The sequence below is a fragment of the Coccinella septempunctata genome, chromosome 2 (genome assembly GCF_907165205.1).
Source record: "Coccinella septempunctata chromosome 2, icCocSept1.1, whole genome shotgun sequence".
Taxonomy (NCBI): Eukaryota; Metazoa; Arthropoda; class Insecta; order Coleoptera; family Coccinellidae; genus Coccinella; species Coccinella septempunctata.
In genome coordinates, this window is record NC_058190.1 from 43,835,330 (window position 1) to 43,860,750 (window position 25,421).

The 25,421-nt window shown below is 36.6% G+C and overlaps 1 protein-coding gene across 3 annotated transcripts in view; it reads right to left on the reverse strand.

Annotated features, from left to right (window-relative positions):
* Positions 1-25,421, reverse strand: part of LOC123306610 (protein jagged-1b) — a 194,693-nt gene that overhangs the window by 132,098 nt on the left and 37,174 nt on the right. For all 3 annotated transcript variants that reach the window (XM_044888687.1, XM_044888686.1, XM_044888685.1), the window contains one exon: positions 12,565-12,861. In XM_044888687.1, coding sequence (XP_044744622.1) covers positions 12,565-12,861 — 297 coding nt within the window. The remainder of the gene's footprint in view (positions 1-12,564; positions 12,862-25,421) is intronic.

The window sequence follows — 25,421 nt, forward strand, 5'->3', positions numbered from 1 at the left end:
AACATTATTAACTTATTGAAGAGAGATTCTTGAAGAATTCGTTACCATCTTTGGCGGCTTAGTCTGCTCTTCGGAATAGGGTTACAAAATAGAAACTACTCGAGTTAGATCCATGCGGTTTGTGGGAAAAAAATAGGCGCCTAATAGTTGTTACTCGTAAGATGAACATTTGCATCTGAAAACCTCATTCTCAGTTCGTCCGAGACAGTGATGATGAAAATTGCAGGTAAGATGAGTCATGATTTGTTTTTGCTCTTCATTATATTATATTATTGGAACTAATCAACCAAAATGAACGGAAACATTTCGAATGAGGAATAATTGGTAGTATTGCCTGTATTTCAGTGAAATTACACGTTTCCACCTTCTTCTGGGAGTTCTGAATCCAGTAGTAACTAACATTATAATAAGAGGTCCATTCGGATACTGTTATTCGGAATTTTATGGATCCCAGGAGAGTATTCACCTGGGAAAGTCTCGAACGCTATCACCACCGGTAGACAAATCATCTTTCGAATAACCAATAAATGTCAGTTACATAATTAACGCTGTGACAGAAAATACAAGTTTCAAGGAGCGTACATTGTATCCTACCGCTAAACATGCCAATCAACTAATTTAAACAGACGATCGTTTACTTGTAAGGTAATTCGATCCAACAGAACTCTTGGTTCAACATATTATAATGCTTATGCCACTCATTAGCTGACAGTTATCAAGGAACTTGATCGGATAGCTAGTGCTGTGTGTTGTTCTCGGTACTTGCAAGAGGTCGAGACCAACTGAACAGATCCAATGGATGCAATACGGGCATTTGAACGTGTGGCAAAAGCAGGATTCAGGCAGATCAAGGATAATTGTGAAACTGAAACAAATTTGTTTTTTTGTTGTACTGCTATTTATTCATGAAATTCCCCCAGTTGTGAAAAGAAAGCATGCCAACCGGCTCTTGTTCTAAGTGATACAGTTTTTTACTACTCTAGTTAAGTACTATCAATTATGAGGAATTAAAGATCAGATTTTTGTTTCTCGGTATGAAGGAATTATTCTGAACATTTTCTGAGTTACCATCAATATGAAACTTTCAATGAAAGGCTGATCTACTGAGAATATTTCACAGATGAAAGTTTCCCTCATTATCTTGAGACAAGCTAGCTTCATTAACGTTTTATAGCTGATTTTTACATAACAACAATGGGATATTCACGAGTTTTTGCTCCAGTTGCTAAAGGGGAATTGTAATGAGTGTTTTCTTCCTCTCACTTATGCAATATGGCAATTAAAAGAAATTCTTCGTCTTCCAATCGAAGCAACTGATATTATGATGAATCCATTGTGATTAATGGGATATTTTCTCAAAGATCGCTCTACATTTTCACATTTTATCCGATACAAAGACAGACTCGTACTCAAAGGGTTCTCAATTGAGGATGAAGGAGAAAGAATACTTTCTCTTTTCTGGACTTGTCTCATACATAAGTATTTGTTTATTGAAAAAGTGACAATTGCTGATCATAATGGACATTATACAGATAGATCATAATTTGATGCATGAAAGATATATGCTGAATACTGATAACTGAAGAAATAATTGAATCAGTCAATCAATCACTGATTGAGCTTCATCAAGCTTTCTGAAAACCTACATTAAAATGCAAAATATGTAATGTGCCGCTGTGACTCAATAAATTTCACCTCAAAACTGAAAAATTTATTCTGATGTGATAAAAATTCCAAAACAATATGTATGCGAGTAGCTTCTAACGGCAGGAATAATAAAACACAAGCTGATCGCTCAAACGGCTTTTCTGCCATTCAGGCAGAATTCTTCCGCAAGCTCGTAACTCAAAATTGTGATCGTATTCTGTCGAAGAAGAATGCTGGCCATTGCGGCAAGGTGAAAAAATCCATTTCTCCGGAGTAAATTTGATGTGTAACGTTTAGTTATTAACCATACTAGGAAAACTTGGTCTATGTTATAGAATATCAACTAGAATCGCATAGCTATGCGGATCACGATCCAAGCTCTAACGATACCTATACAAACAAAACGGACGCAGCCTACAAACTCTGTCCACTTCTAACGAACTACAAAGTTATGTGATGAAATCCGCTGCTCCTAGGAAGTTGTGCGTTTATTGGTTCGATTCCTCGGGAGATCTGTCATATTTCTGGCAAAACGTCACTTGTCAAAAATTCTATGGTCCAAATGTCAAGGGATTTTAACGGTATGGAAAAAATCAACCTGCAGCTTGACAATTCATGAATTCCTGAAACGCCAGCAGTTCTAAGCTAGACGATGATTACAACATTTCTTATTTATATCGAACGGTCCAGTAGGTGACAACAAAAAACCCAATAAAATATGTAACGATTATAAATGTCAGCAAAACGTACGGGCTTGAGAAATATCCATTTATCGGATTCGAAAGCAGTTCCTCCATATAAGGACATTATCTTTTATTATCTTCTGTTAACATGGTAGCTGGATTTGACTCTGATAGTAGGCAAAATCGTTGAGGTACAGACTCGCATCGCATCCGATTTATGTACGTGCTTTTTCAGATGTGGGAAATTTGTTCAGAATTTCCGAACGCAGTAAATTCAGCTACTTTTTTACAGATTTCTCAGAGATATCGTTGAATACTGAGTTTCTCAATTTCTTGTTCTTGGGCTTATATGTTTTGGCGAGTGGTCAACTTTCATTTTAGATTGATAAGTATCGTTTTAACAGTAACCTATTTTGGATGCTGGGTTTCATTCCATACATAATAATGAATTCTTAACGCAAAAATGGGTTTCATTCGATCTACTTCATCGCTTTTTCATTGGGAAGGATAAACGAAGCGTTTTGAACGTAGTAAGTAGTTTCAGATTCAGTTTTTGCTCATTCACAAAGCAGATAAACATCTTGTACTTATTGTTTGTTGAAGATCCACATTGCATCTGATTCAGCATAAAAAATTAAACCTGTTTTCATTTCGGTTTTTACAAGAAATTCAACGTAGGCTTCACGTCAAGTTTTACAATAAGAAGCCTGCCTTAAATTCGTTGTTGCAGACAGGTATAAATGTTCATTCAAGTTCATAGCTTCATCGCTGAAAAAAACCGTTAAGCACAAGCACAAGAACAAAACACTTAACTGGACAATCATAAGAAAAATAACCACCAGTCTCTCTATTACATTCAATCATACCATACCGAGCCTAATCACTCTTCTATCCTGGGGATACAATAAGCTCCTTTCAAATCACGGAAGCTACTTCCCCATAAAAAAATTAACAGTAATCATGGAACGAGCGCGATTCGTAATTTCTATGATTCCTCTGCCTTAGACGTTCGTAAAAGAACCGGATAGAATTGAGCAGAAATCAATTACCGGGATTGTTTAATTACGATAGGAATTCCTGAGACCTATTTGTACAGAACGAGGTAAAATAATGTGCAATTAACCGTGGACTGCCAGTAAAGATAGGTACAGATTCAATTAGCAGGTATTGTACAATGTTCAATAACGCCATTGCTATTGCCAAACGTAGAGGAGAAGTGACTGCGAGAAGTAAGCGAATGGTGTGATAAGAGAGATAGTGGCTTGTGGTTTTTATGGTTTCTCGGGAAGGGTTATTGCTTGCGAGAGTTTCTTTGAATTGTTTTGAAAAATTCGGACCACACACGAGTTTTCTCAGGGATTCAGATTGTGCTCTATCGCAACAGATTTCTTCTCATGGTATGCTGTTTATGGTGCCTCTAGCGACATCTACAATTACTTCTTCATCAGCCTGTCGAGGTGAAGTTGGTAATTATTAGAGGTAATTATAAATAATTCAGCTTATTTTTTAGAAATAACTTGGATATACACTGTTCAAAAGTTGAGCACTACGACTAGCTAAAGAAAATGCTGTCATATATAAAAAACCTTGATTTCAAGGGGTAAGTAAGAAGCAGAAGGAACCTACACCAGGTAGAATGTTTTGATCATTTCTCTACAATTTTGTCGCTCTTAGTAGGTCCTAGGTACTCTTCAGGTATGTCAACTGTATACAGGGTGAGTCTGTGATTTGTACAAATATTTCAACAGTAGATTCTTGAGATCCAAGGAAACACTTTTTTCCTGAACCATTTTTTCCGATTCGGCCCTGACAAAAAATATAGCCATCTTAGGTTTTCATAATGGGCTGAACCACCCCTGGAAAAACAAAATCAATTCAGAATGACTAGCCGAATCTAACACTACACATCTGGGGATCTTTCAAACAGAGTTGTATTCAGCCAAAGTATCCAATTTTTCAAATTTCACCGATACTTTTTAGTATCTCAAAAACAGCGCATTATACGAGATATTACATAGCGTCCAATTTAGATTCAAGTGTTGGGTTCTTTGAATTTTTGGTATTTTTGTGGTACGTTAGGGTCAAAATGAGAAAACTGGAAGACGAGGATGATATCTTCTGTTCGAAAAAGATTCATCGAATAAAACTGTATTCCGAAATTCATTTCATTCGATAAAACCGTTTGTGAGATAGAACTGAAAATAACATTTTTTATGGTTTTTCAACAGCCTGTATCTTTCAAACCGAACCGATTCGGAGAAAATGGTTAGGAAAAAAAGTGTTTCTTTTGACCTCAAAAATCTACTGTTGAAATATTTGTACAAGTCAAAGGCTCGCCCTTCTTTGAGTCTTTGAGTAATGCATTTTGCCATTCAACTAATTTATTTTTCTAAATTTCATTAATGATGTGCTCAACTTTCTGCAGGTATTTGAAGAAAAAATCAATAACGTTCCATAAAAAGCTTTAAGATTTATTTATTTTTATTTATTTATTTATTCTGATTTGGGATACAAACAGGAATACTCCCAGAAAAGTATCCTCTGATACATAACAGAAAACACTTTTAACAATATCCTATCCTATGGTGTATATAAGTGGCTCAATAACATGAAACAATACAATAATCATTGAAAGAAAATTCTTCGGATACTCAACTTAAATGATCTCAAACTTACATTAAATGGATCCAAACTATTACAATATTGATTAAAAAGGTTGCACATTCTCATAATAGGTGAATTTCTGCCAAGGTTCGTATTGAATCTACCATGAAAAAGTAATTTCTTATTTCTAAACGTTCTAGTAGGAACGTGATAAAGAATCATGGAAATCAAGTCGGTTGAATCATACAAGTTATTCATAATCTTGAAGAGGAAAATCAGATCCGATTTTATCCTTCGGTGCTCCAATGGTTCCATATGATAATGAGATCTTAATTGGCTAATACCTGTAGTCACATAAATACCAGTCATTTTGAAATGTAAAAACCTAATAAATCTATTTTGCAATCTCTCTAACCTTTGCTTGTGCACAGCATAATAAGGGTTCCATATAATACTGGCAAAATTGATTCTGCTGTGTATGAAAGCAAAATATATTGCTTTTAAAGCTGCCTCATTATTAAAATGCCTACATATTCTGCAAAGGAAACCCAAATACCTACTGGCAGAAGCAATGAGAGTATCAAGGTGAGCACCGAAAGACATTTTTGAGTCGAAAATCACACCCAAATCTCTGACCCGACCCACCCTCTTCACCTCACAACCAACCAATCGATACCGAAAATCAATGTTTGCATGGCTTCTAGAAAATGATATGCACATACATTTATTCACATTCAGATCTAATTCATTTATTCTACAGTAATCAGAAAACGCATCAAGATCTCTCTGAACCTCCACACAGTCTCTTACAGATCTAATCTCACTGAACATCTTTAAATCATCCGCGTAAAGAAGAAAGCGTACACGTTTGAAACAGCTACCTATATCGTTCACGAATAATAAAAAAAGTATGGGTCCTAAATGAGAACCTTGGGGCACCCCGGATGTAACGACGAAAGGTGCTGACCTGAATCCACTGACAGTCACTAATTGCGTTCTTTTATAAAGGTAGGAAGAGAACCATCTAAGGAGATCCCCATGCACACCGACCCCAGCAAGCTTAGACAAAAGTAAATTGTGATCAACCCTATCAAAAGCCTTACTGAAATCGGTGTACAGCGAATCCACCTGAATCTGATTATCCATAGCTCGCGAGATAAATTCAGTGTAAATTATCAAATTTGTCTCAATACCACGACCTGTATAAAAGCCATGCTGATTCTCCAGTATCGACGATTTAAGAAAGTGAAACAACACATCCAAAACAAGACTCTCAAACAATTTTGCAAAGATAGACAACTTGCTAATACCACGATAATTCTCAACAGCACTTTTACCACCAGAGTTCTTGTAAATAGGTACAAGTAGCGAAGTCTTCCAGGAATCCGGAAATGTACCAGAATGCATCGATTTATTAAAAATGATGGACAGTGGATAACATAAACTGGAACCGCAATTTTTCAAAAAGTATGAGGGATATCCATCAAAGCCTGCTCCTTTATTAGCATCAAGTGAATTTATCTTATTCAAAACTACCTGTGGAGTGAATTCTACCGAGATTAATAGATTATTACTACTGATATCATTATGATGGTGATATTTTTGAGAGTAAGGTTTATAAACACTTTTGAAAAATGAGGCAAACAAATCACATATATCCTGACCACCCTCGGCAGAATCGTTACCAAAATGCATCCGGTTCGGTACACCTCCTTCATCCTTACAACTCCTCACATATTTCCAAAAATTTTTTGGGTTAACTTTTATATCATCCTGACAATCCTTAATATATTTTTGATAGTCTCTGAAAATATAGTCCTTAGTTTTTTTTCTCATTATTCTAAATTTTTCGAAATAATACATCAATCCATACATCTTCCATTTTTTATGAAAATGATTTTTTATCTTTATTAATTTTATAGTTTCAGCAGAAAAATAGAAAGGAAATTTCCTATTCTTGATTTCCACTTATAATAAAGGTACACATTCCAACCTACTGTTGTGAAACAATAAATCAACTGATAGCAGACGATGTACTCATCTTTTTTAACATATGTTTCATTATCAACCTCCCAATTCGTCGGTTATCAATCCAAACAAGTTCGAACTTGTCGCAAAACGACCGACTGCGAACACACTTTATCCAGTACTCCCACGCTCCTGCTCCATTCCATTGTCAATGTCGTCGACATACATCCTAATTTATCCGAGGAAAAACAAAACGCCCTGTTATGATGCCCGCTATACTATAACTAGGTATACGAAGTGCCGTTTATGGGCCACAACAAGCTTGCTTGTTCGTTATACACCGGAAGAAGAGACTTTGGCACCTGATATGTCGAAATTCGTTTTTTCCCATAGATCAGCATTAGGATCTTGTTACGAAAATTGAGGGTTTGGACGGAATTATGCAGATGAATAGACGATTTCCCTATCATTAAGTCGTGGATTATCGATTTAGCCGAATTGCTCATTGAAAAGCTTGCGGTACCTTGTGTGGTTGACTGAATAAATTATATTTCAGTCGAAATAGAATCGATTAACTCTACATGGATTAACATGGGACGATGCTATTATTATGGCTGCAGAATCGTCGGGTATTTTCAAAGAGACAGCTCCAAATGTACTCCCAAAAAACGAATGAATCGAAATAACGAATCTATTTGCGAAACTTCGTATATAGCTTATAGATTGGCTACAAGTAAGCCAGGAGACTTTGGAGTCTATAAGTGGGTGTCTGAAATCTTCTGGTTTTCATGTTCATACGAGACTTCACTCCAAAATACGAAAAATCTTGAAAATATTTTTGGAAGTAGTTCAAAGCTAAAATCCAGCTTCAATAAAAAAGTTTCAACCAAGAAAATAGCTTAAATGTATCGAGAATATCTCGACGATGGAATCGTTTCGAAGCAATTAAAACGCCTTCGAAAAAGTGTCCATTAAAATCTGAGAAGCCTCCCATCTCCTTCCATAAAAGAACTTTACCTCTTCATTTATTTTATCGGTTCTACAATTTTACCCACCTCTCAATCCGCAACGGTTGACGGGATCGGTACAATAACGTAAAATAATTTTGAGCCGTTTGACGAAAGCTAATTGTTATGGCGACTATAAAGAGAATGTTGAGATGATGTTTCTAGGTAAAGACAATAGTCGATGGGGTCCCAGATCGTGCTGTGGACAAAAAACGACATTCCGAGGCATGGAATTTTTGCAGCTCCCACTTGCGATGACATTTCATTGTACGATTAACCTGAACTATTAGAGGTTGGAACTTTTCGAACTTGGGGAGATTGCAGTGAAATGCGGAGTTATTTTTGAGGTATATACGTTATGTCATATGTACATAGCGCCGATTGAAGGCTGAGAAAAAATTATAATTTGTTCGACTACTCTGTAAAAATAGAAAGTAAACGAAGTTTTTCCAATCTGAAATGGGAAGTGCCACATAGTAATAGCCACACTGGTGGTTACTTTTCTATGACTATTATCGAATCTCTGTTGTTAACTTTTGAGGTAGGCAACCAATATGAGGATATATTGAAAAATTCTTAGCCTACTATAGAACCAAACCAAATTTCAATGTCAAAATATTTTATTACTCAACATATTCTCCTCTTAATTGGATACATTTATTACAGCGAACCTGCAACGTCTCTAGACCTTTCAAAAAGAATGTTTCTTCTTGCTCTGCAAACCAGAGCTCCACAGCTTTTATTACCTCCTCGTTGGAAGAAAACTTACGACCTTTTAAACTTTTTTTCAGTTGAGGAAAGAGATGATAGTCGGATGGAGCCAAATCTGCTGAATAAGGGGGTGTTCTAGTAACTCAAACCCCAAATCACGAATTCTTTGCATGGCAACATGAGATTTGTGTGCAGGAGCGTTCTCCTGCAAAAACAAAACACCTTTGGATAGCTTTCCGCGTCTTGTCTCTTTAATTTTTTCTCGTAGAGTGTTCAGCAATGTCGAATAGTAATCTCCGGTTATTGTTCTACCCTTATCCAAAAAATCAATCATGATAACTGCATGGCAATCCCAAAAAACAGAAGCAAGTACTTTCTCAGCAGATTTTTGTACACGAAACTTCTTAGGTCTTGGAAAACCAGAGTGTCGCCATTCCATCGATTGTTGCTTTGTTTTTGGATCGTAGAAATGTACCCAAGTCTCATCCATAGTAGCAAGTCGGTTTAAGAAGTCTGCATCGTTTTCTAATAGAGCACAGATTGAACGCGATGCTTCTACCCTTGCTTTTGGTCAACATTTGGGGATCCGTTCTGCAGCAATTTGTCCAAATTGACGTGAACTATATGATGAACGCGTTCGTATGGAATATTCATTGCTTCAGATATCTGTTTTAGCCCAATTCGACGGTCTGATAAAATCACGTCATGAACTGCATCGATATTTTCGGGGACTGACACAGAAACTGGCCTTCCCGATCGGTCATCATCTTCAAGGGAAAATTTACCTCTTTTGAAGCCTGCAGTCCAATTTTTCACGGTCGCATACGAAGGACATTGATCACCAAGGGTATTAAGCATACCTTCCTAAATCTTCATATCTCTTAACTATTTTAAATGCAGGTACTTGATGATGGCTCGATACTCCAATTTTTCGATTTTCACAATTTCGGTGGACATCTTCTTTCTTTTAATTTATTGCGTAACTCTGGTTCAATTTTTTGACCTAAAACTTCACACTGACACTTCTAAGGAGTTATTGTTCGTTGCTATGGTAACGCAATATTTTTTTATGCATGGAACTGATCTAGGCTCACTAGATATCAATATATCCTCGTAATCCAGCCCTGAAAGATTTGGCAGACTGTTTTTTTTTTCAGTTTATTTCCAATATTGGAAACTCTCTCTTGCGAGATGAAAGAATGAAACACATTTTTTCTACTTAATAAGGTTATAATATTAATAAGTTATCCCAGTCACCAGCGACTGACAACGCCATTGGCACAAACGGCAAGCTCTCTTCACAATTCCCTCATTCTTCGGCTGCTTATTGCGAAATATTTCACCACAATTCCTAACTGTACGAGTATGACGAAATTATACTTTGAAAAAACGGATACGTACACCTGTAAACCGATGGGAGCGGATTAATCCGAACTTCAATACCGTCGAAGAATCCGATACTCACAGACAGGATACGAGGACCAATTTTTTTGTCTCGCATCGGAGAGCATAACTCATCACAGGAAGCCCTTTGATTCGTCTCGCCGATACCGATAACCCCAGTCGATAATCAATAATTTCGCTGTCATCCAGGCTCGTTATGGGTTTTTCTGGCGACAACTTACCCCGCGTTGCACGACCGACTCTTGGTTAGCGAAGAATCCGGCGGCTTTTTCTCCTTTTACCTTTGTTTTCGTCAGCTTCATTAACAATACGAGATGGCGGATGCCGCGCGGTCCGGGGCACAAATTAAACGCCATTATTTTGTCGTTTTTAATTGATTTCGCTGACGTCTGACGGTCCAATTATCCATCGGCCGAGACGGTAGTGCGATGGGAAAAAGACCCTTCATTTCTTCGATCCGTTTCCGTCGAAATTCGCAAAAATAGAGCTACTTTCGATCGATTTGTTCAGAGACAAACCTGTTCTGTCAACAAATAGATCGATTGATTTCATTTTTTCGTCGGTATCATAATGAAATCGAATTCCAGGGATGCGAATGCGCAAAAAACTCTTCAAACCACATGTCTTCTTGTACATCCGTCGAAAAAATGCTTCATAGATTTCCTGTTTCAGTAAAATGGTGGTTGTTAATTCCAAAGCCAATGCATACGAAGACAGAAGATGGCAGAACTTCAAATCTGCCTTTGATTCAAGGTGACAAAAAAGGTGGCGAAAAATTCGATGCTCACCAGTATTTTTTTCTAAATTAAACAGTTTCTTGACAAAAAAGTTTTGCCTTTGTAAGCCCTCCAACATGACGTCCCTCAAATCTTGATATCTGATTTATAATGAACAATCATCTTAATTTTACGGACGATTTTTACTAGATTTCAAGATACGACTTTCAACTATTTTTTTCTAATGGCAGTCATATCGAATTCTTCCATCGAAAAATTAATAATAATAGGTTCTTTCGTTTGCATAGGAAGTGTAGCACTTTTCTATACTCGATGTAATTTACACTCGATGTTAGTATTCGTTTGCTGATCTGATTAACACCAGTGTACTTCATCTACACCTAGTCAAAAAGAGGTGTAATATCACTCACTGTATATTGATGTTGATGTCACGTCACAGTCATCTATTTCAAAATGTATACGATTAAATTTAGAATTTTCGATAGGTTCATCACTTTACAAAAGGATGAAAAAGTAACAAATCGTAATCGAGAAACGTAACCATAGATTAAATCAAATTATTAGTCTATGAACGTAACAACCCAACTTCAGTGATTTTTCTCAACTACCCTGAAAATCAGCTGAGTCGAAGTGCAGTGTAGATTACACTATTCCAAAAAACAGACGAAAGGTACTAATATTTGTATTCAACAAAAGATATTTTTGGTAATATCCGCACTCTCTGATTCACTTAGGACCGGTACTTTCAGCTTCGAATAAATTTTTAATATGGTGAATAAGTACATATCTGTCAAATAATTTTCTATCTGAAGGATAGATTTCTGTGCTTTCACATGAAGTTATTTGACGGATAAACAATTCTATAAAAACACGGTATACAACTCTTCACTGATTAGTGTAAGAACAGATACTTTATTGTAAAACTCTTGAACATTCTAACTGGAAAGCAAATATTTCGTACAAATCACAAGGTGAAAAACTAAATATCAAGAATCTAAAAAAAATTACCAATAACCGATATTCTATCTATGTTCATATTTGACAAAAAAACTCTTACTCGTAAATTTCAACGACAGATTCATTCGTCGAATAGGAACTATTTATTCTATGAATAACACTCTCAAAGGGAAAAGACAGCATTTTTACTTATGCTGAGGATAAGACTTATCTGCCGAATAAATTTAGTTATTCGCAGGCATAGACATAGAGACATGGACTGAGCAATGTCAGCATGAAATTGGCTTTTTTTATAGAAAGAGAGAAATGATCGTCGGGCATTAACCTTGTCTTTTTTGTTCACATAGAGGTAAGTGTAGACCAATCAATATTCTAGAAAGAGACAACTGCATTCCCGACGTGCGTTTCTCCCTGTCACTTTTTTTGACCGTATTTCATGCATAGATAGAAAGGGAAGGCACGGTCCATGTCTATATGTCTATGTTCGCAGGTGACAGTACAAGGCCTTAACCTAACCTAACCCAACCTAACCTAACCTAACAATTTCTGAAAGCTTGTTCCATCTATTCTGGAAGCCATGCAAAAGCCCAAGTTCATTATTTCTGGATTCTCTCTGTTTAGACCTAATGATGTATTTTCATTTCATTTTGCTGAAGTTATAGTAGTAGATAGAAATAAACTTTATTGAAACAATGTTTTAAAGGGCTAACGAAGTAGGTCTTCCTGTCCATATACAGAGTCATCTTCTATAAAGTATAAAAAAATTTTTTTTTTTTAATTTTTTATACTTTCATTTATTTCATATACCCAAGTCGTATCTATAATCGTATGAAAAAATCGACTTACCGTCCATCTGAACGAGAAAGGCAGCACCAGCTTCCCTCTTTCTGGATCGGCCAAGGTGAACGAACTCTGTCCTAGCACGCTGCTCGAGGTGTTCCCGAAGGAGCAAGTACCGGTGCTCGTCACGTTGCTCTGGTACTCTTTGAGGCACAGCCGGAAGAAAGTGTTACAAGGGGTGGTGCAACGCGAGGTGAGGGGGTTGCGGACGGCCCCCCCACAGCACTGCCCTGTCGTTAGCTCGGACCGAGGGTTGGCCATCTCGAGCACTTGGAGTTCAAAGAATCCGGATCCATTCGCGCACTGCAAAAAAAAATAAAATAAACTATAAAGAATCAATAAATACAGAGAAAAATTAAAATAGGAACACCCTGCAAGAGATAGAAAATAGTTAATCAGTCCGATTATTAATTCAGGACCACATAGGTATCATAAAAGGTATGAATGTACCAAAATTCAAGTAAAAAAGGATTCAACTCCATGCAAAAGATGCAGACATATAAGTCAGCTTTACACTATATGTAATACCTTTCTCTGTTTCATCTAATGATGGATGTGAGAATAGACGCTAAGTACTGAGGAATCCGCAGACGTAAAATAAGTTGGGCAACAATCAATGGCAAGAAAAATTGATGAAAAAAACGTCCGTTAAGCAATTTGAAGAATTTTCTGCACTTATCTGATGCATGCATGGCGGTCGCTCACTAAGGACTATATAAATACTGCGGTCAGCTAACTAAAAAGGAAGAAAACTAACATGTGTAAATTGTGAACAATTAGATCCGACAGAGTTGTCGAGGCACCATCAACGCCTAGCTCAAGTTGGCTACGGCAGTAGCTTTATGGCGCACAGGAATCATCCTATAAACTGTGTCGTGTTTTTTACACCCTCCTGATAAATAATTCATCTGGAGCAGCTCTCAAAGATCTCCGAATTGATATCGACATGACTGGTGTAAGAGAAACAGCGTCTGAGTCTGCCATTAACATAATGCCAACTATAACATTCTGTAGATGTTATCCCAGATACTACGAGTTCTGCGAAGACGCTCAATCGATGGAATACATAATATTATTAAATGCAGACGGACAATCAAACTATACGGCCGTTTTTGTTCGGCGTTTCACACTGGATACGCTACGAACGAGATCCGTTTCAACTTTTTCAGGAATTTATCGGAATAATCGATATGCATGACAATGTTCTAGATCCAGTTTAATAGGCAACACCGGCCACCGTTGTGAATTTCATCTTTCATGTGCTATATTTTTAATGGGCGAAGAATTCGAGTTTTTAGTATTAGGAATGTAACTGTTCGTCGACGACAGTCCGTTTCTCAGGAGATTTGAGACGATAAAACACAGATTTGTAGCATATTAATGTTTGTCGCTAATTAAAGCATTCGTACGATGTTATCTGCTACGTTTTATGACTACTTATCGATCTTTATATTTCAGACCAGTCGCTCTCGGCCGAGAAGAGTGTGAAATGACAAACAAATTCACATGCTTCTTATAAATGCTGGCCCAAGATAAGAAATATTAGCATGTCATGAATCTCGATTTCGAGAAGTAACCGAACTTAACACGCTCACGTTTTTGATGCAAAGAGTGTTGAGGTCCATCAACTATAAATATTCACGACCAAGAGAATAAATGTCGACATAAATGTCTTTATTCGAAATATTTCCGCAGCATCTGGAATTATCCAAGCAATTCGAATAGGATCTTCAGATCCTACATCCTATAGCATACATCTGTCGACGAATTTTGACCGGAAACTGGGATATTACTGAAAATGATTCTCTTCCATTATATTTCATAAAAATATTGTTTCTTTCAAGATTTCCGTGCTCTGAGTATAGTTTCATTTATTATTCATACACATAAACAACAAATGTAGTTATAAAGATGAAATTGAGAGATAGAGCTATCCTTTCCTGGTTTCCATTATCTTAATCTTCACAAAGTAACTAGGCAAAACCCATTGGAATGCTTATTATGCCATCTATCCTTCATAAATATTCCACATGGACGTATATATTATCTATAGACGTGTCTACGCAGGATATTGAGTTTTTCTCACTGAAACATTCATTAGTTAGACGAACTCTGATTTCTGATGCCGGCGGAAATGTAACCTTATAATATTAAAACGCAGAATCTTTCATGAAAATGTTGATTTGATGGAAAAAAAAGTGTAATTACGAGTTATTACGATTGTGGAAAATTCAAAACAAAGTCTGGAATTAAAAACAGATGATACAATGAATGTGTAATGAGATTCAGACAGGAGTGAACAGAGAGAGCAGATATAAGGATAGGAATGACCAATTCCCATCAAATTTCGTTTCCAGCCTTCCCTATTAAATTTTAGACGGTGAAGAAACCTTTCTTTCTGTGTGACTCAACTATCATCCATCCTTTCAATGTTCCTAACAAAAGGCAATATGAGATATCAAACCGCAACTCTAATTCATCTGGATCAGCTTACAGTTAACTTGTAGGGAATCCTCTTACATAGAAACAGAACTACAAAAGCTCGTATTAAAGTAACGCGTTAAGAGGTGTCATCATAAATATGTAGAGTTAGTAATGTCAGATTGAGATTAACGATTATTTCTCATGCCGTTTTGTGAATCGAGAAAATTATTAATAAGTTGTTTTATAACACTTATACGTCTCACTCACAACAATGAATCAATTTGTTAAAGTCGGTTGACTTGTAATTGAATTATTCAAAGAAATCGATAACTTGCTGTGAAGGCAAACCTTTGTTACAAACAAAAGATAGGGCTTCGTCCACTGCATGAGCTACCGTTCGTATAGATAGCACCAATCCAGTTGGGTCAATGCATAATTGATGAATTAATTAAGTCGATATGGTCCAAAATTGATAACTTTGAAACACGCCAAAGGGAAAACGATGTCTGGAAGTTATATTTATTTATCTTGTATATAAGTGCGATAAGGATGCATGGGAAATGTATTCGTACGATGCAAAAAAATTCCTTCGCGGAACCAATATTTGCATATCTTTTGCATGAGTGTTTTTGACGCAGATTTAGACGGAAAGCAAATTCGATAAAGCGAGGATATGACAGGGAAGTGAGATTCATTTCCCGTTATTTCCCTTCGATTTGTAATCGATTTGATGGAATGTGTGTCAGTAAAACGAATGTCAATAAGATTGAGGTGATACTCGGGTAATAGCGTTTGAATCAGCGTCCTATCTGGCAATTTTGAACGGTTAGATCGTGAGTAATGGTTTTCGAGTGAAAATTGGATAGTACGTTGAAGAGGATCATTTTATAATGAAGAACCTCGCATGATAATGAGGAAACCGAAATGATGGTAAAGGGAAAAGGTGTTTCCTTTGATCAGGGGAATATTCTTGTATGTACAAGTCTTAGACTCAACCTGTATGTACGAGGATATATTGAAAAATTCTTAGCCTACTATACAACCCCAAACAAAATTTCAATTTCAAATGATAGTCAGATGGAGCCAAATCTGGTGAATAAGGGGGGTGTGTTAGTAATTGAAACCCTATTTTGTGTGCAGGGGCGCTGTCTTGCAAAAACAAAACACCTTTGAATAGCTTTCCGCGTCTTTTCTCTTCAATTTTTTCCCGTAGAGTGGTCAGTAATGTCGAATAGTAATCTCCGGTTATTGTTCTATCCCTAACCAAAGAATCAATCATGATTACTCCATGGCAATGCCAAAAAACTGAAGCAAGAACTTTTCCAGCAGATTTTTGGACACGAAACTTCTTAGGTCTTGGAGAACCAGAGTGTCACCATTCCATCGATTGTTGCTTTGTCTCATCCATAGTAACAATTCGGTTTAAGTCTACATCGTTTTCAAATCGAGCACAGATCGAACGCGATGCTTCTACCCTTGTATGCTTTTGGTCAACATAGAAACATTTGAGGATCCATTCTGCCAAGGGCGGCTCGTCAGAGGAGGCAAGGGAGGCTAAGCCTCCTCATAAAGCTTAGAGCTAAAATACATTCACTTCGAGCATGTCCTCATTTTCAGAAAGTAATTTCTATATAAATTTTCCGAACACCTGAACTAGATATTCAGATAAAAATTATTTCATTTTTCGGTCCTCCGCTCATAAAAATCCAGCATAACAATCATACAATCCACAGGCTGCGTACGTGTCCGCCGCGTCGAATGTGAATATTTCCTAGTACTGCCTTACTGCCTATTCGGACGGAGGCTGTTGGGCCTGCTGCCTCCGTTGATAGTGTAACTCACGCATACGTTCTCTGGACTCGCATACTAGCCGAACAAGAATTCAGCTGACTTACTGTACCATATTCGCCCGTAAAATGTACCAGAGGAGGCTCAGCTCCCCTGTTCTCCATTGATTCTTTCGTGCCGTCTTCGACTATATTCGCTTGATCTCCGACGGTAGGGGCGTTGTCCGGCGGTAGTTGTTATGATTTCAATTTTTAATTTGAATGTAACGACTTCGTGGAGAACTGGAACTTCGGGAAATTTGTGATATATTCTTGTTAAGATAGGTTGTTTTGTTAGGGCGTTAGGGGTAAGTACTGATACGGATCAAAAAATAAAATGGAATTGAATATTGAGAATTAACTGTACACGTTGTTAAAACCTTTACAAGACCTCCACCAAATTTAATTACACTAAAGTCTACCGAAAGCGTCAGAATAGAAGTTTCAGTGTTGTTTGGTAGTTTTGGTACGATAAATGTGATTTGTTAACTGGATCGATCAAACGGGAAAAATTATTTTGCTGGCCATATTTACTATTTCCTCATCAAACAGAATATACTTCATGGTTCAAAACGGGGTTTTCCGAATTGAAAAATTTACCGCGATCTATCGAAAGGCATAACAAGTAAAAGGAGCATATAGCATCCTCTTGCATTCAAAATTAATCTTAGAACTGACAACTTTTCATTATGTTGAAGAAGTATACTTTATTGACTGATAAGAGTTTGTTCCAACACTCCTCGAAAACTATTAGCCTCCTCAGCTCTCATGACCACGAGCCGCCACTGCATTCTGCAGCAATTTCTCACGTCCAAATTGACGTGAACTATATATGATGAAGGCGTTATTATGAAATATTCAGTGTTTCAGATATGCGTTTTAGCCCAATTCGACGGTCTGATAAAATCATGTAATGAACTGCATCGATATCGATATTTTCAGGGACTGACATAGAAACTGTCCTTCCCTATCGGTCTTCATCTTCAATGAAAAATTTACCTCTTTTGAAGCTTGCAGTCTAATTTCTCACGTTTGCATACGAAGGACATTGATCACCAAAAGTATTAAGGATATCTTCGTAAATCTGCTTACATCTTAACCCTTTTAAATACAGGTACTTGATGATGGCCCGTTGCTCCAATTTTTCGATTTTCACATCGGTGGACATCTTCTTTCTTTTAATTTATTGCGTAACTCTGGTTTACTTTTTTGACCTCAAATTTCACACTGACACTTCTAATGAGTTATTGTTCGTTGCTATGGAAACGCAATAATTTTTTATGCATGGAACTGGTCTAGGCTAACTAGACAAAAAAACTGTGGCTCATGTGATGATCACGAACCAATCCAAAGAGGGGTGAGAGAATGAGAAAAAATAATCTCCATTTTTTTGAGTAGGTTTCCTTGAATCGAGGAGCATCTTTTCATTCTCCTATATCTGCTCGGTTACGAGTCGAGATCAATGAAATGGCTTTTGTACCGAACCTAAACTTGCACATCGCCGAGGTATGTCTAAGAAGGTCATATTGGGTTTTGATATTTATTCAAAATCCAGTTTGTTAGTCTGGCACAAACACAGCTGGATAGAGATTGCGTGTCGGTCAGTTGGTACGAGCGAGAGGGAGATAGAGATGGTAAAATAGTCGGTCTACGGTGCTGTCAGGCGAGACCGCGGCCTCTCCTAGTGGAAAAACGACCAAAAACAATCTCCGAGCTCTCCGCGTATTATTATTCTCGAGAATCGTTTCATTTGAGCACCTAAAAACTTAAATGACCTCTTAGGCATTGTTAAGTTAATAAGTTTTACAGGTTAAGTTTTTATCGGTTAGAAAATGGCCCCACGGTTGGTTCACCTATTAATTAGACCTGTTTTTGTCATGTTGGAAGAGGAGATTTTACAATAATTGTAGATCGCTGGGTGTATGTACTGAAATTGGGTTCGGTGGTTTTTTTTCGGCTCTTCGGAAATGAAGAAACGACTGCGATAACTCTTGGGAGTGGTTGTTACGAGTTTTTCTCGTTAACGCTTAGAGGAGATGTATTTTCTTCAGCGCTCACTAAAACGAAGAAAAAATAACGATAACTTATGTGGAGCTTCCCTATTTTCGGTTCATTATCTAAAATGAAGAACCTTTGGTGTAAATTGAAAAAAAACACAAAGGTTATATTAACTTAACTGAGACTCAAAAAGGTATTGCTACAATCTTAAAGAATGAAACACTTTTAATCTCATAACTCCAGTCCACCTAGTTGAATCTCGTTTTACAGATGAGCGATTTCTAATCTAGAAAAGAACACTATTTCTTATACGAGATTCAGAACGTTGATATAGCTTTCAGGAATGAGAGAATAACATGGGAAGCCAATTCTTCTCCAGTTAAACTTTGTGCATCAGTTTCTGTACTTCGGAAATATTTAAATTTTTAAAATATTTCCGAAATGTTAAACATTTCGGATACATATATCCGAAAAAGTCCTAGGTATTTTACGTATTTTTCTAATATTTTTTATGTTTCTTATATTTCTCAAATATGTATTTCCAAGATATTAGAACTATTTTTGAAATATTTTCAATATTTCTCAAATATTTCCTATATCTTCTAGAACTCACAACTACTACTTTTCACTAGTAAAATTTTCCGAAAAAATTTCTGACATTTCCTCGTCCTTCTGATATGGCCGGAATATTTCTGAAATTTTTTGAATATTCATATTTCCGACATATATCCGATATTTTCGAGGATATTTTCCATATTTCTCAAGTTTTTTTTTCTAGAATTTTTACACCTATTTCTAAAGTGGAAAGCTTCTCGCATTAACCTAGATAATAAAATTTTGCACACCTATTTCCGCAGTATTTCTGAGAATTACTAATGTTACTGATGTGACCGAAATATTCCCGAAATTCTTCAGATATTTTCAGTATTTCTGAAATATTTCCGATGATTCTCAGATATTTCCCATATTTTTATTTGTACACCTATTTCTGAATTTCTGAATTTTCTGAAACGCATTGTTGGATAATTTATAAATATTCATCGACATTTCGGATTGATCTTGAAGAAATAAATATTTCCCTCAATGTTCACAATATTTTCTAAATATTTTCGGTATTTCTCAAATATTCCCGAGAATATTCCTGATATTTCTGTTATTTTCTATAATTTCTGAAATCTTTTCGATATTTTCGAATATTTCGCAACTTTCCAATGCATTTCTTAGAATTTTTACCCCTATTTCCTAAGTAAAGAACCCTGGAGATCCCTCAGAATCTGCCCTGTTGATATATACTAATTTCTTAGGCAACGATGGAAGAGGGAATAGGGGAAAATTAGCTGGGAAATCACTATTTACGAGCGACGAAAAGAAAGCTTCAGAAATTCGACGTTTGGCAAACAAAGCTACGTCAGCTGTCAGTTGGACAAAAGTGAGGTTAGCACAGCACCGATCAGACAGGGGTGGGTAACGCCGATTCAACTCATCTATATCAAAAAGTGGTAAAATTCATTTTATTATGATTTTCAAAGACAAATCGGCCCTAATAGGCGGATCTCCAGGCCTGCTACTTTTGGTATAGTACCTCGATAAATCCCCATCGGTATCGCATAAAACGGACGTCGATATCTGCTGTAATAACTCATTTCCCACATCACCTGCATTGTACTACCGATTAGAAATAGTAAATTGATTGTAATGAACGGTTTTATTACCGCAGCCTCATGCCAACATAGAGCCCCAGTTAGATATCTTACCGCAGGTTACATTTCGTATCAGATATCACGCCGGCCTGTCGAGCGAAGGAGCCAAACGTACAGCATTCACACTCGAAACGGTAATTGCCGCATAATTCAATCATCATTTTCATTTACATACAATTAAGCCGGGGGCAATGGGAAACACGATTTTCCGAGAGATCGTGTAGCGAATGCCCCATTGTTTGCCCGTGGTACAAGCTTTACGTGGTTTCGCGGAGCTTGTCTTGTACTTTTGTATTTTATGAATTTGGTAAAAGTGGACGGGACAAGGAATCGTCGTGTACTTAACTGTCATTGCGGTTCGGACCTGCGGATTTATGATGCATCAGTCATGCAGTCGTCAATTGTAAGGAGATTTTATGGGTTGTTTGGTGGATGCCTCGGAATTTCGACGGTGGAATGGGGTGAGGAAAATGTTGGATAAATAAACAGTCGAACTTAAGCCGGTCTCATATGTGGGGGGAACCTTCAGGTTTTCTTTGATGGCAAGGTGGCTTATGTGGTTACTGATGTTATCAAACAATTATAATTCAATTTTTTTGGCGTTGGGACGACGATGCCACGATGACATTAGTCTTTTTCAAATAGTGGTATCCCCTAAATTGATCACGTTAATCTTCGGTCACGTTATAACAACACATTTGTTCATTTTGCTGAGTTCTGATAACAGAGCACCAGTTTTTGATATACAATGTGAGTCTTTGCCTTGTATGAATGTTTTGACAGCAGATTCTTGAGGTCAAAGTAAACACTTTTTTGCTTTACCATTTCTTTAGAATCGGCTTGGTTTGAAAGATACAGGATGTTGAAAAACTATAAAAAAATGTTATTTTTACTTCTTTATCACAAACAGTTTTATCGAATGAAATGAATATCGGGATATAGTTTTTCATTTATTTGATGAATCTTTCTCGAACACAAGATATCACCGACGTCTTCCAGTTCTCTCATTATGACCATTAAGTACCATAAAAATACCAAAAATTCAAAGAACCCCACTCTCTAACTAAGTTGGAGGTTATACACTGAATATTGAACATTTTGTAAAATAAAAGTATTCCTCATATTTTCTCGTATAATGCGCTGTTTTCGATCAACTTGATGTCCAAAAATTAAAAGGTATCTGTGAAATTTGAAAAGTTCGGTACTTTGGCTGAATACAACTCTGTTTAAAAGATCCACAGATGTGTAATGTCCGAGGTAATGTCACAGATTTAGCTAGTTATTCTGAAGGTAATTTTGTTTTTTCAGGAGTGGCACAGCTCATTATGAAAACTTCAAATCTTTTTATCAGGATCGAATCGGAAAAAATGTTATAGAAAAAGTGTTTCTCGAGGTGTTTCTTTTGGCCTCAAAAATCTAGTGTTAGAATATTTGTACGAGTCAAAAACTCATCCTGTATAGTCTCAGATTTAGCTATTTATTCTGAAGGTAATTTTGCTCGTAATTTTGTTTCTCTAGGGGTGGCACAGCTCATTATAAAAACTTAAAATAGCTATATCTTTTGATCAGGGCCGAATTGAACAAAATTGGTATAGGAAAAAAGTGTTTTTTTTTTACCTCAAGAAATCTACTGTTAAAATATTTGTACGAGTTAAAGATTCACCCTGTAATTTTTCGTTTTTCCGAGAACCGTTGCTTTCAGCAATAAATTACAAAAGACCGTATTTCTTACAAAAATAAATTTTTCAACGCTATCCTGATATAAATAAGAAAAAAGTTCCTTGCGTAACAAATTGATAATTTTATTGATTGCTTTCTCATTCCCATAGAATATCTACTCAATTTAATTTATGTTTATGTTAGTTTTGTGATCTAAGAAAAAAAAACTGAAAAATTACTTCCGGGTGATATCTTTGGGGAGTTCTATCTAAGCAGGGAGGCTGAAAAACAATTACATGAAAGACCCACACGTATTTTTCACAAGAAATCACCCCTTCTATTTTTTGAAACTTTTCATTTAAACCCTGTAAGGTGATCCTTGGGAGCCATTTCCTAGATCAGTTGTTTCATCCATCCTTCTCTCTTGTCCGAGCTCTTGTCCATATTGTAACACAATAGATATTTGAATAATAAGGCATATTATTCGAAAACAGTAATTTTTTCGTTATTTATTAAACAAATCGGTAGGTTACTTTTCATGCTTATATTAATTCGAACACAAAAAATTGGAAAAGACTGACGTCCAGTGAAGACAGTTTACGCGATTGGAGATTCATAACCAGGGCGGTCACCCATCCAAATATTGGACCCGTCGGCTGCTGCCTGACTACCATTATTTCCAAAATACAGATTAGATCGACGTGAAAACTAGTACTTGGCCTTGAAATCATTCGTTGAAGGTTCTTGAGAAATTTGAGCGCAATCTGGATAGTAATTTGTGAGATACGGAGTTTTTCTTCCCATTTTGTAGTAGGTAATGCGAAAATCAATGAATCAAGTCTGCGGAATCCTCTCACCCTCGGAATGCAGCAAAATCGCATTCCAATGAGAATCGAACTAGGCATTAAAGGCGACAGAATTCTCACGTGAGCTTGGTGATTATGGATCCTACTTTAATTAGCTAAATGAGCGGATTAGTGAGCTCGAATTCGGATTGGTTTGTCTGCCATTAATTTATATGACCTCAACTTTAATGTGAGTACGGATAAACTGGATACATAACTCGGTTTAGAAGTGTATGTACGCAATTAGTCATACATTATTAATAATTAAGTCTGGGTATTTGCAGAAGAAGACCGCCGCTGTAACTCAAACGCCATTTAGATTTTTTCAGCGAGGGATCAAGTTCAATATTCACCGCAGGTGCTAGTTTGCGAGATAAGTCTATGAGAAGAAATAGAAGGGTACGAGAATAAAGAGAGGAATTATCAAGATAATTATGTTATCTACCTCGGGATCTACTCATACCAGCTTCTTTGGTAGATAATCATTTTCGTTGTTTGAAAATACCGAGTGTAAAAGTTTCCTCTTAAAGTTGCAGTAGTACAAGCTTCACAACGTAGGCACTGAAGTGATTTGACACTTCTAATGATGGATTGTAGGGTTGCTTTACCTGCTTCTGTAATCGCTGTCGATTTTTCAACAAATATGTGTCTCATTTCCATTCTTGGGATACTTCAAGAGAAATGCCACATGCTGATCTAGTTGAGGAACAATAGTTGCGCAAAATTTGGCATTCAGACCCAAAATTTGGCCATTTATTTCATGATATTCTGGAACGATTTATAAGGTTCATTTATGTCTGGGACACTCTTCAGAAAAGGCATTCATTTCCTTCAGAATAAATTCTGTTAGTGTTCGAAATGAGGAAAATTATGTAGGTGCAAAGTTTACCATGAAAATATTCGACCTTGTTTTTCAGGTTATTATTTGTATTATGTTATTCCGTATTCCTATTAGCCTATGGAAACAACGATTAACATTTGATTTTTTTGTTCAAGGTTTCAGAATAGTCGCAATTCATTCCTAATTTATTTCAATGACAAAGGAAATTTTTTTAAGGAAAATCTGCAAAAATATCCTTTCTCTCATTCACGAGTTCATTCACCAACAAAATTCTGATTTAATCCTCCATTTATCACAATTGATATTGAGGTTGATGTTTTCTGAAGCATATGTTGTTGTATTACCGATCGCATTTGGAAAAAGTGGATAATTGGAAAATCATTTTTTTTTAAACACCCTGTATAGTGAAGATCCCAGTTCCGACTAATAGAGTAAAAAGATGATCGACAAAAGATGTACAATTTTTCCTTGTTCCGTGGCAATAGCTCCAATTCTCCGAATATGGCAAGGATTCCAATTTCTAAACTCCCATTTAGAACGAAATTCCATCGACAAATTAACATCAAATACCGGCTAAGTTATTGCATAATTGAGCAACGACCCCGTTCACCTCAAGAATGTTCCCACAATAAACAATATTCAGTAATTTTCACACTTCCAACTCCGCATAAGAGGTTCCTGCAGCATTAGGTGCATGATCTTTTCACGTTGCACACAGTCTCGAATTTTAACCGCAAAGCATGACACGTCCGTAAAAAGTAAAAGAGTTGCAAATTCATCGCTCGGCTATTTTTAGGAGACGGACGTTTTTCAGGGGCTGCACGAAATTCAGACGAAAGGATTTATACTTCTCGCTATGGAGAATGTTTGAGTTCGAGACAAATCCACGAATTCTGGTCAGGTTATGAGTTCACGTTTGTGCAAAGATTGCTGAATCCACAATCATTGTTCCCATGAAAGACTGGGGGGGGGAAATAAGACAGAACAGATTTTCTGTTACCGTTCTAATGACAACCAAACAGAAAGATGGGCATATTGGAAATAGGATACCATCGGCTTGAGTGGTTTATTTTATACAGCAGCCACTCCTCTGAAGTGGCTGCCCAAGTGTTGATAAACATATGACAGGCATCTTCATAAGTTGCAAGAATTTTGGTGTAAATATTTGAAAATGCCACCAACCACTCGAGATAAAAATGACGATCGCAGAGACGGTGGAGGATGTTAACACCATCAAATGTCTGGTTGCTTCCAGAAAAAGATAAAATATAATTATCCATCAGTTTTTCATCTACTTCGTTGAAGTGAATGGACCCACCATAAAATGAAAATTGCCGTGAAGGAAAACTCTTGAATATTTCACAAAAAAGGTGAAATATCAAGTTCCAGTAGCGCACATTAGAAAAGATGAACTTTAAGAGAATAAGCGCCTGTTTTCTCGACTATTTTACTTCATATGAATTTCAACCTGACGTGAATGAACAATTTGAAAGTTTAATAAACATACATCATACCAATGTTTTCAAAGCATGATCGACTCGGTGAAAGCTCTTCAAACTATTATAATAAG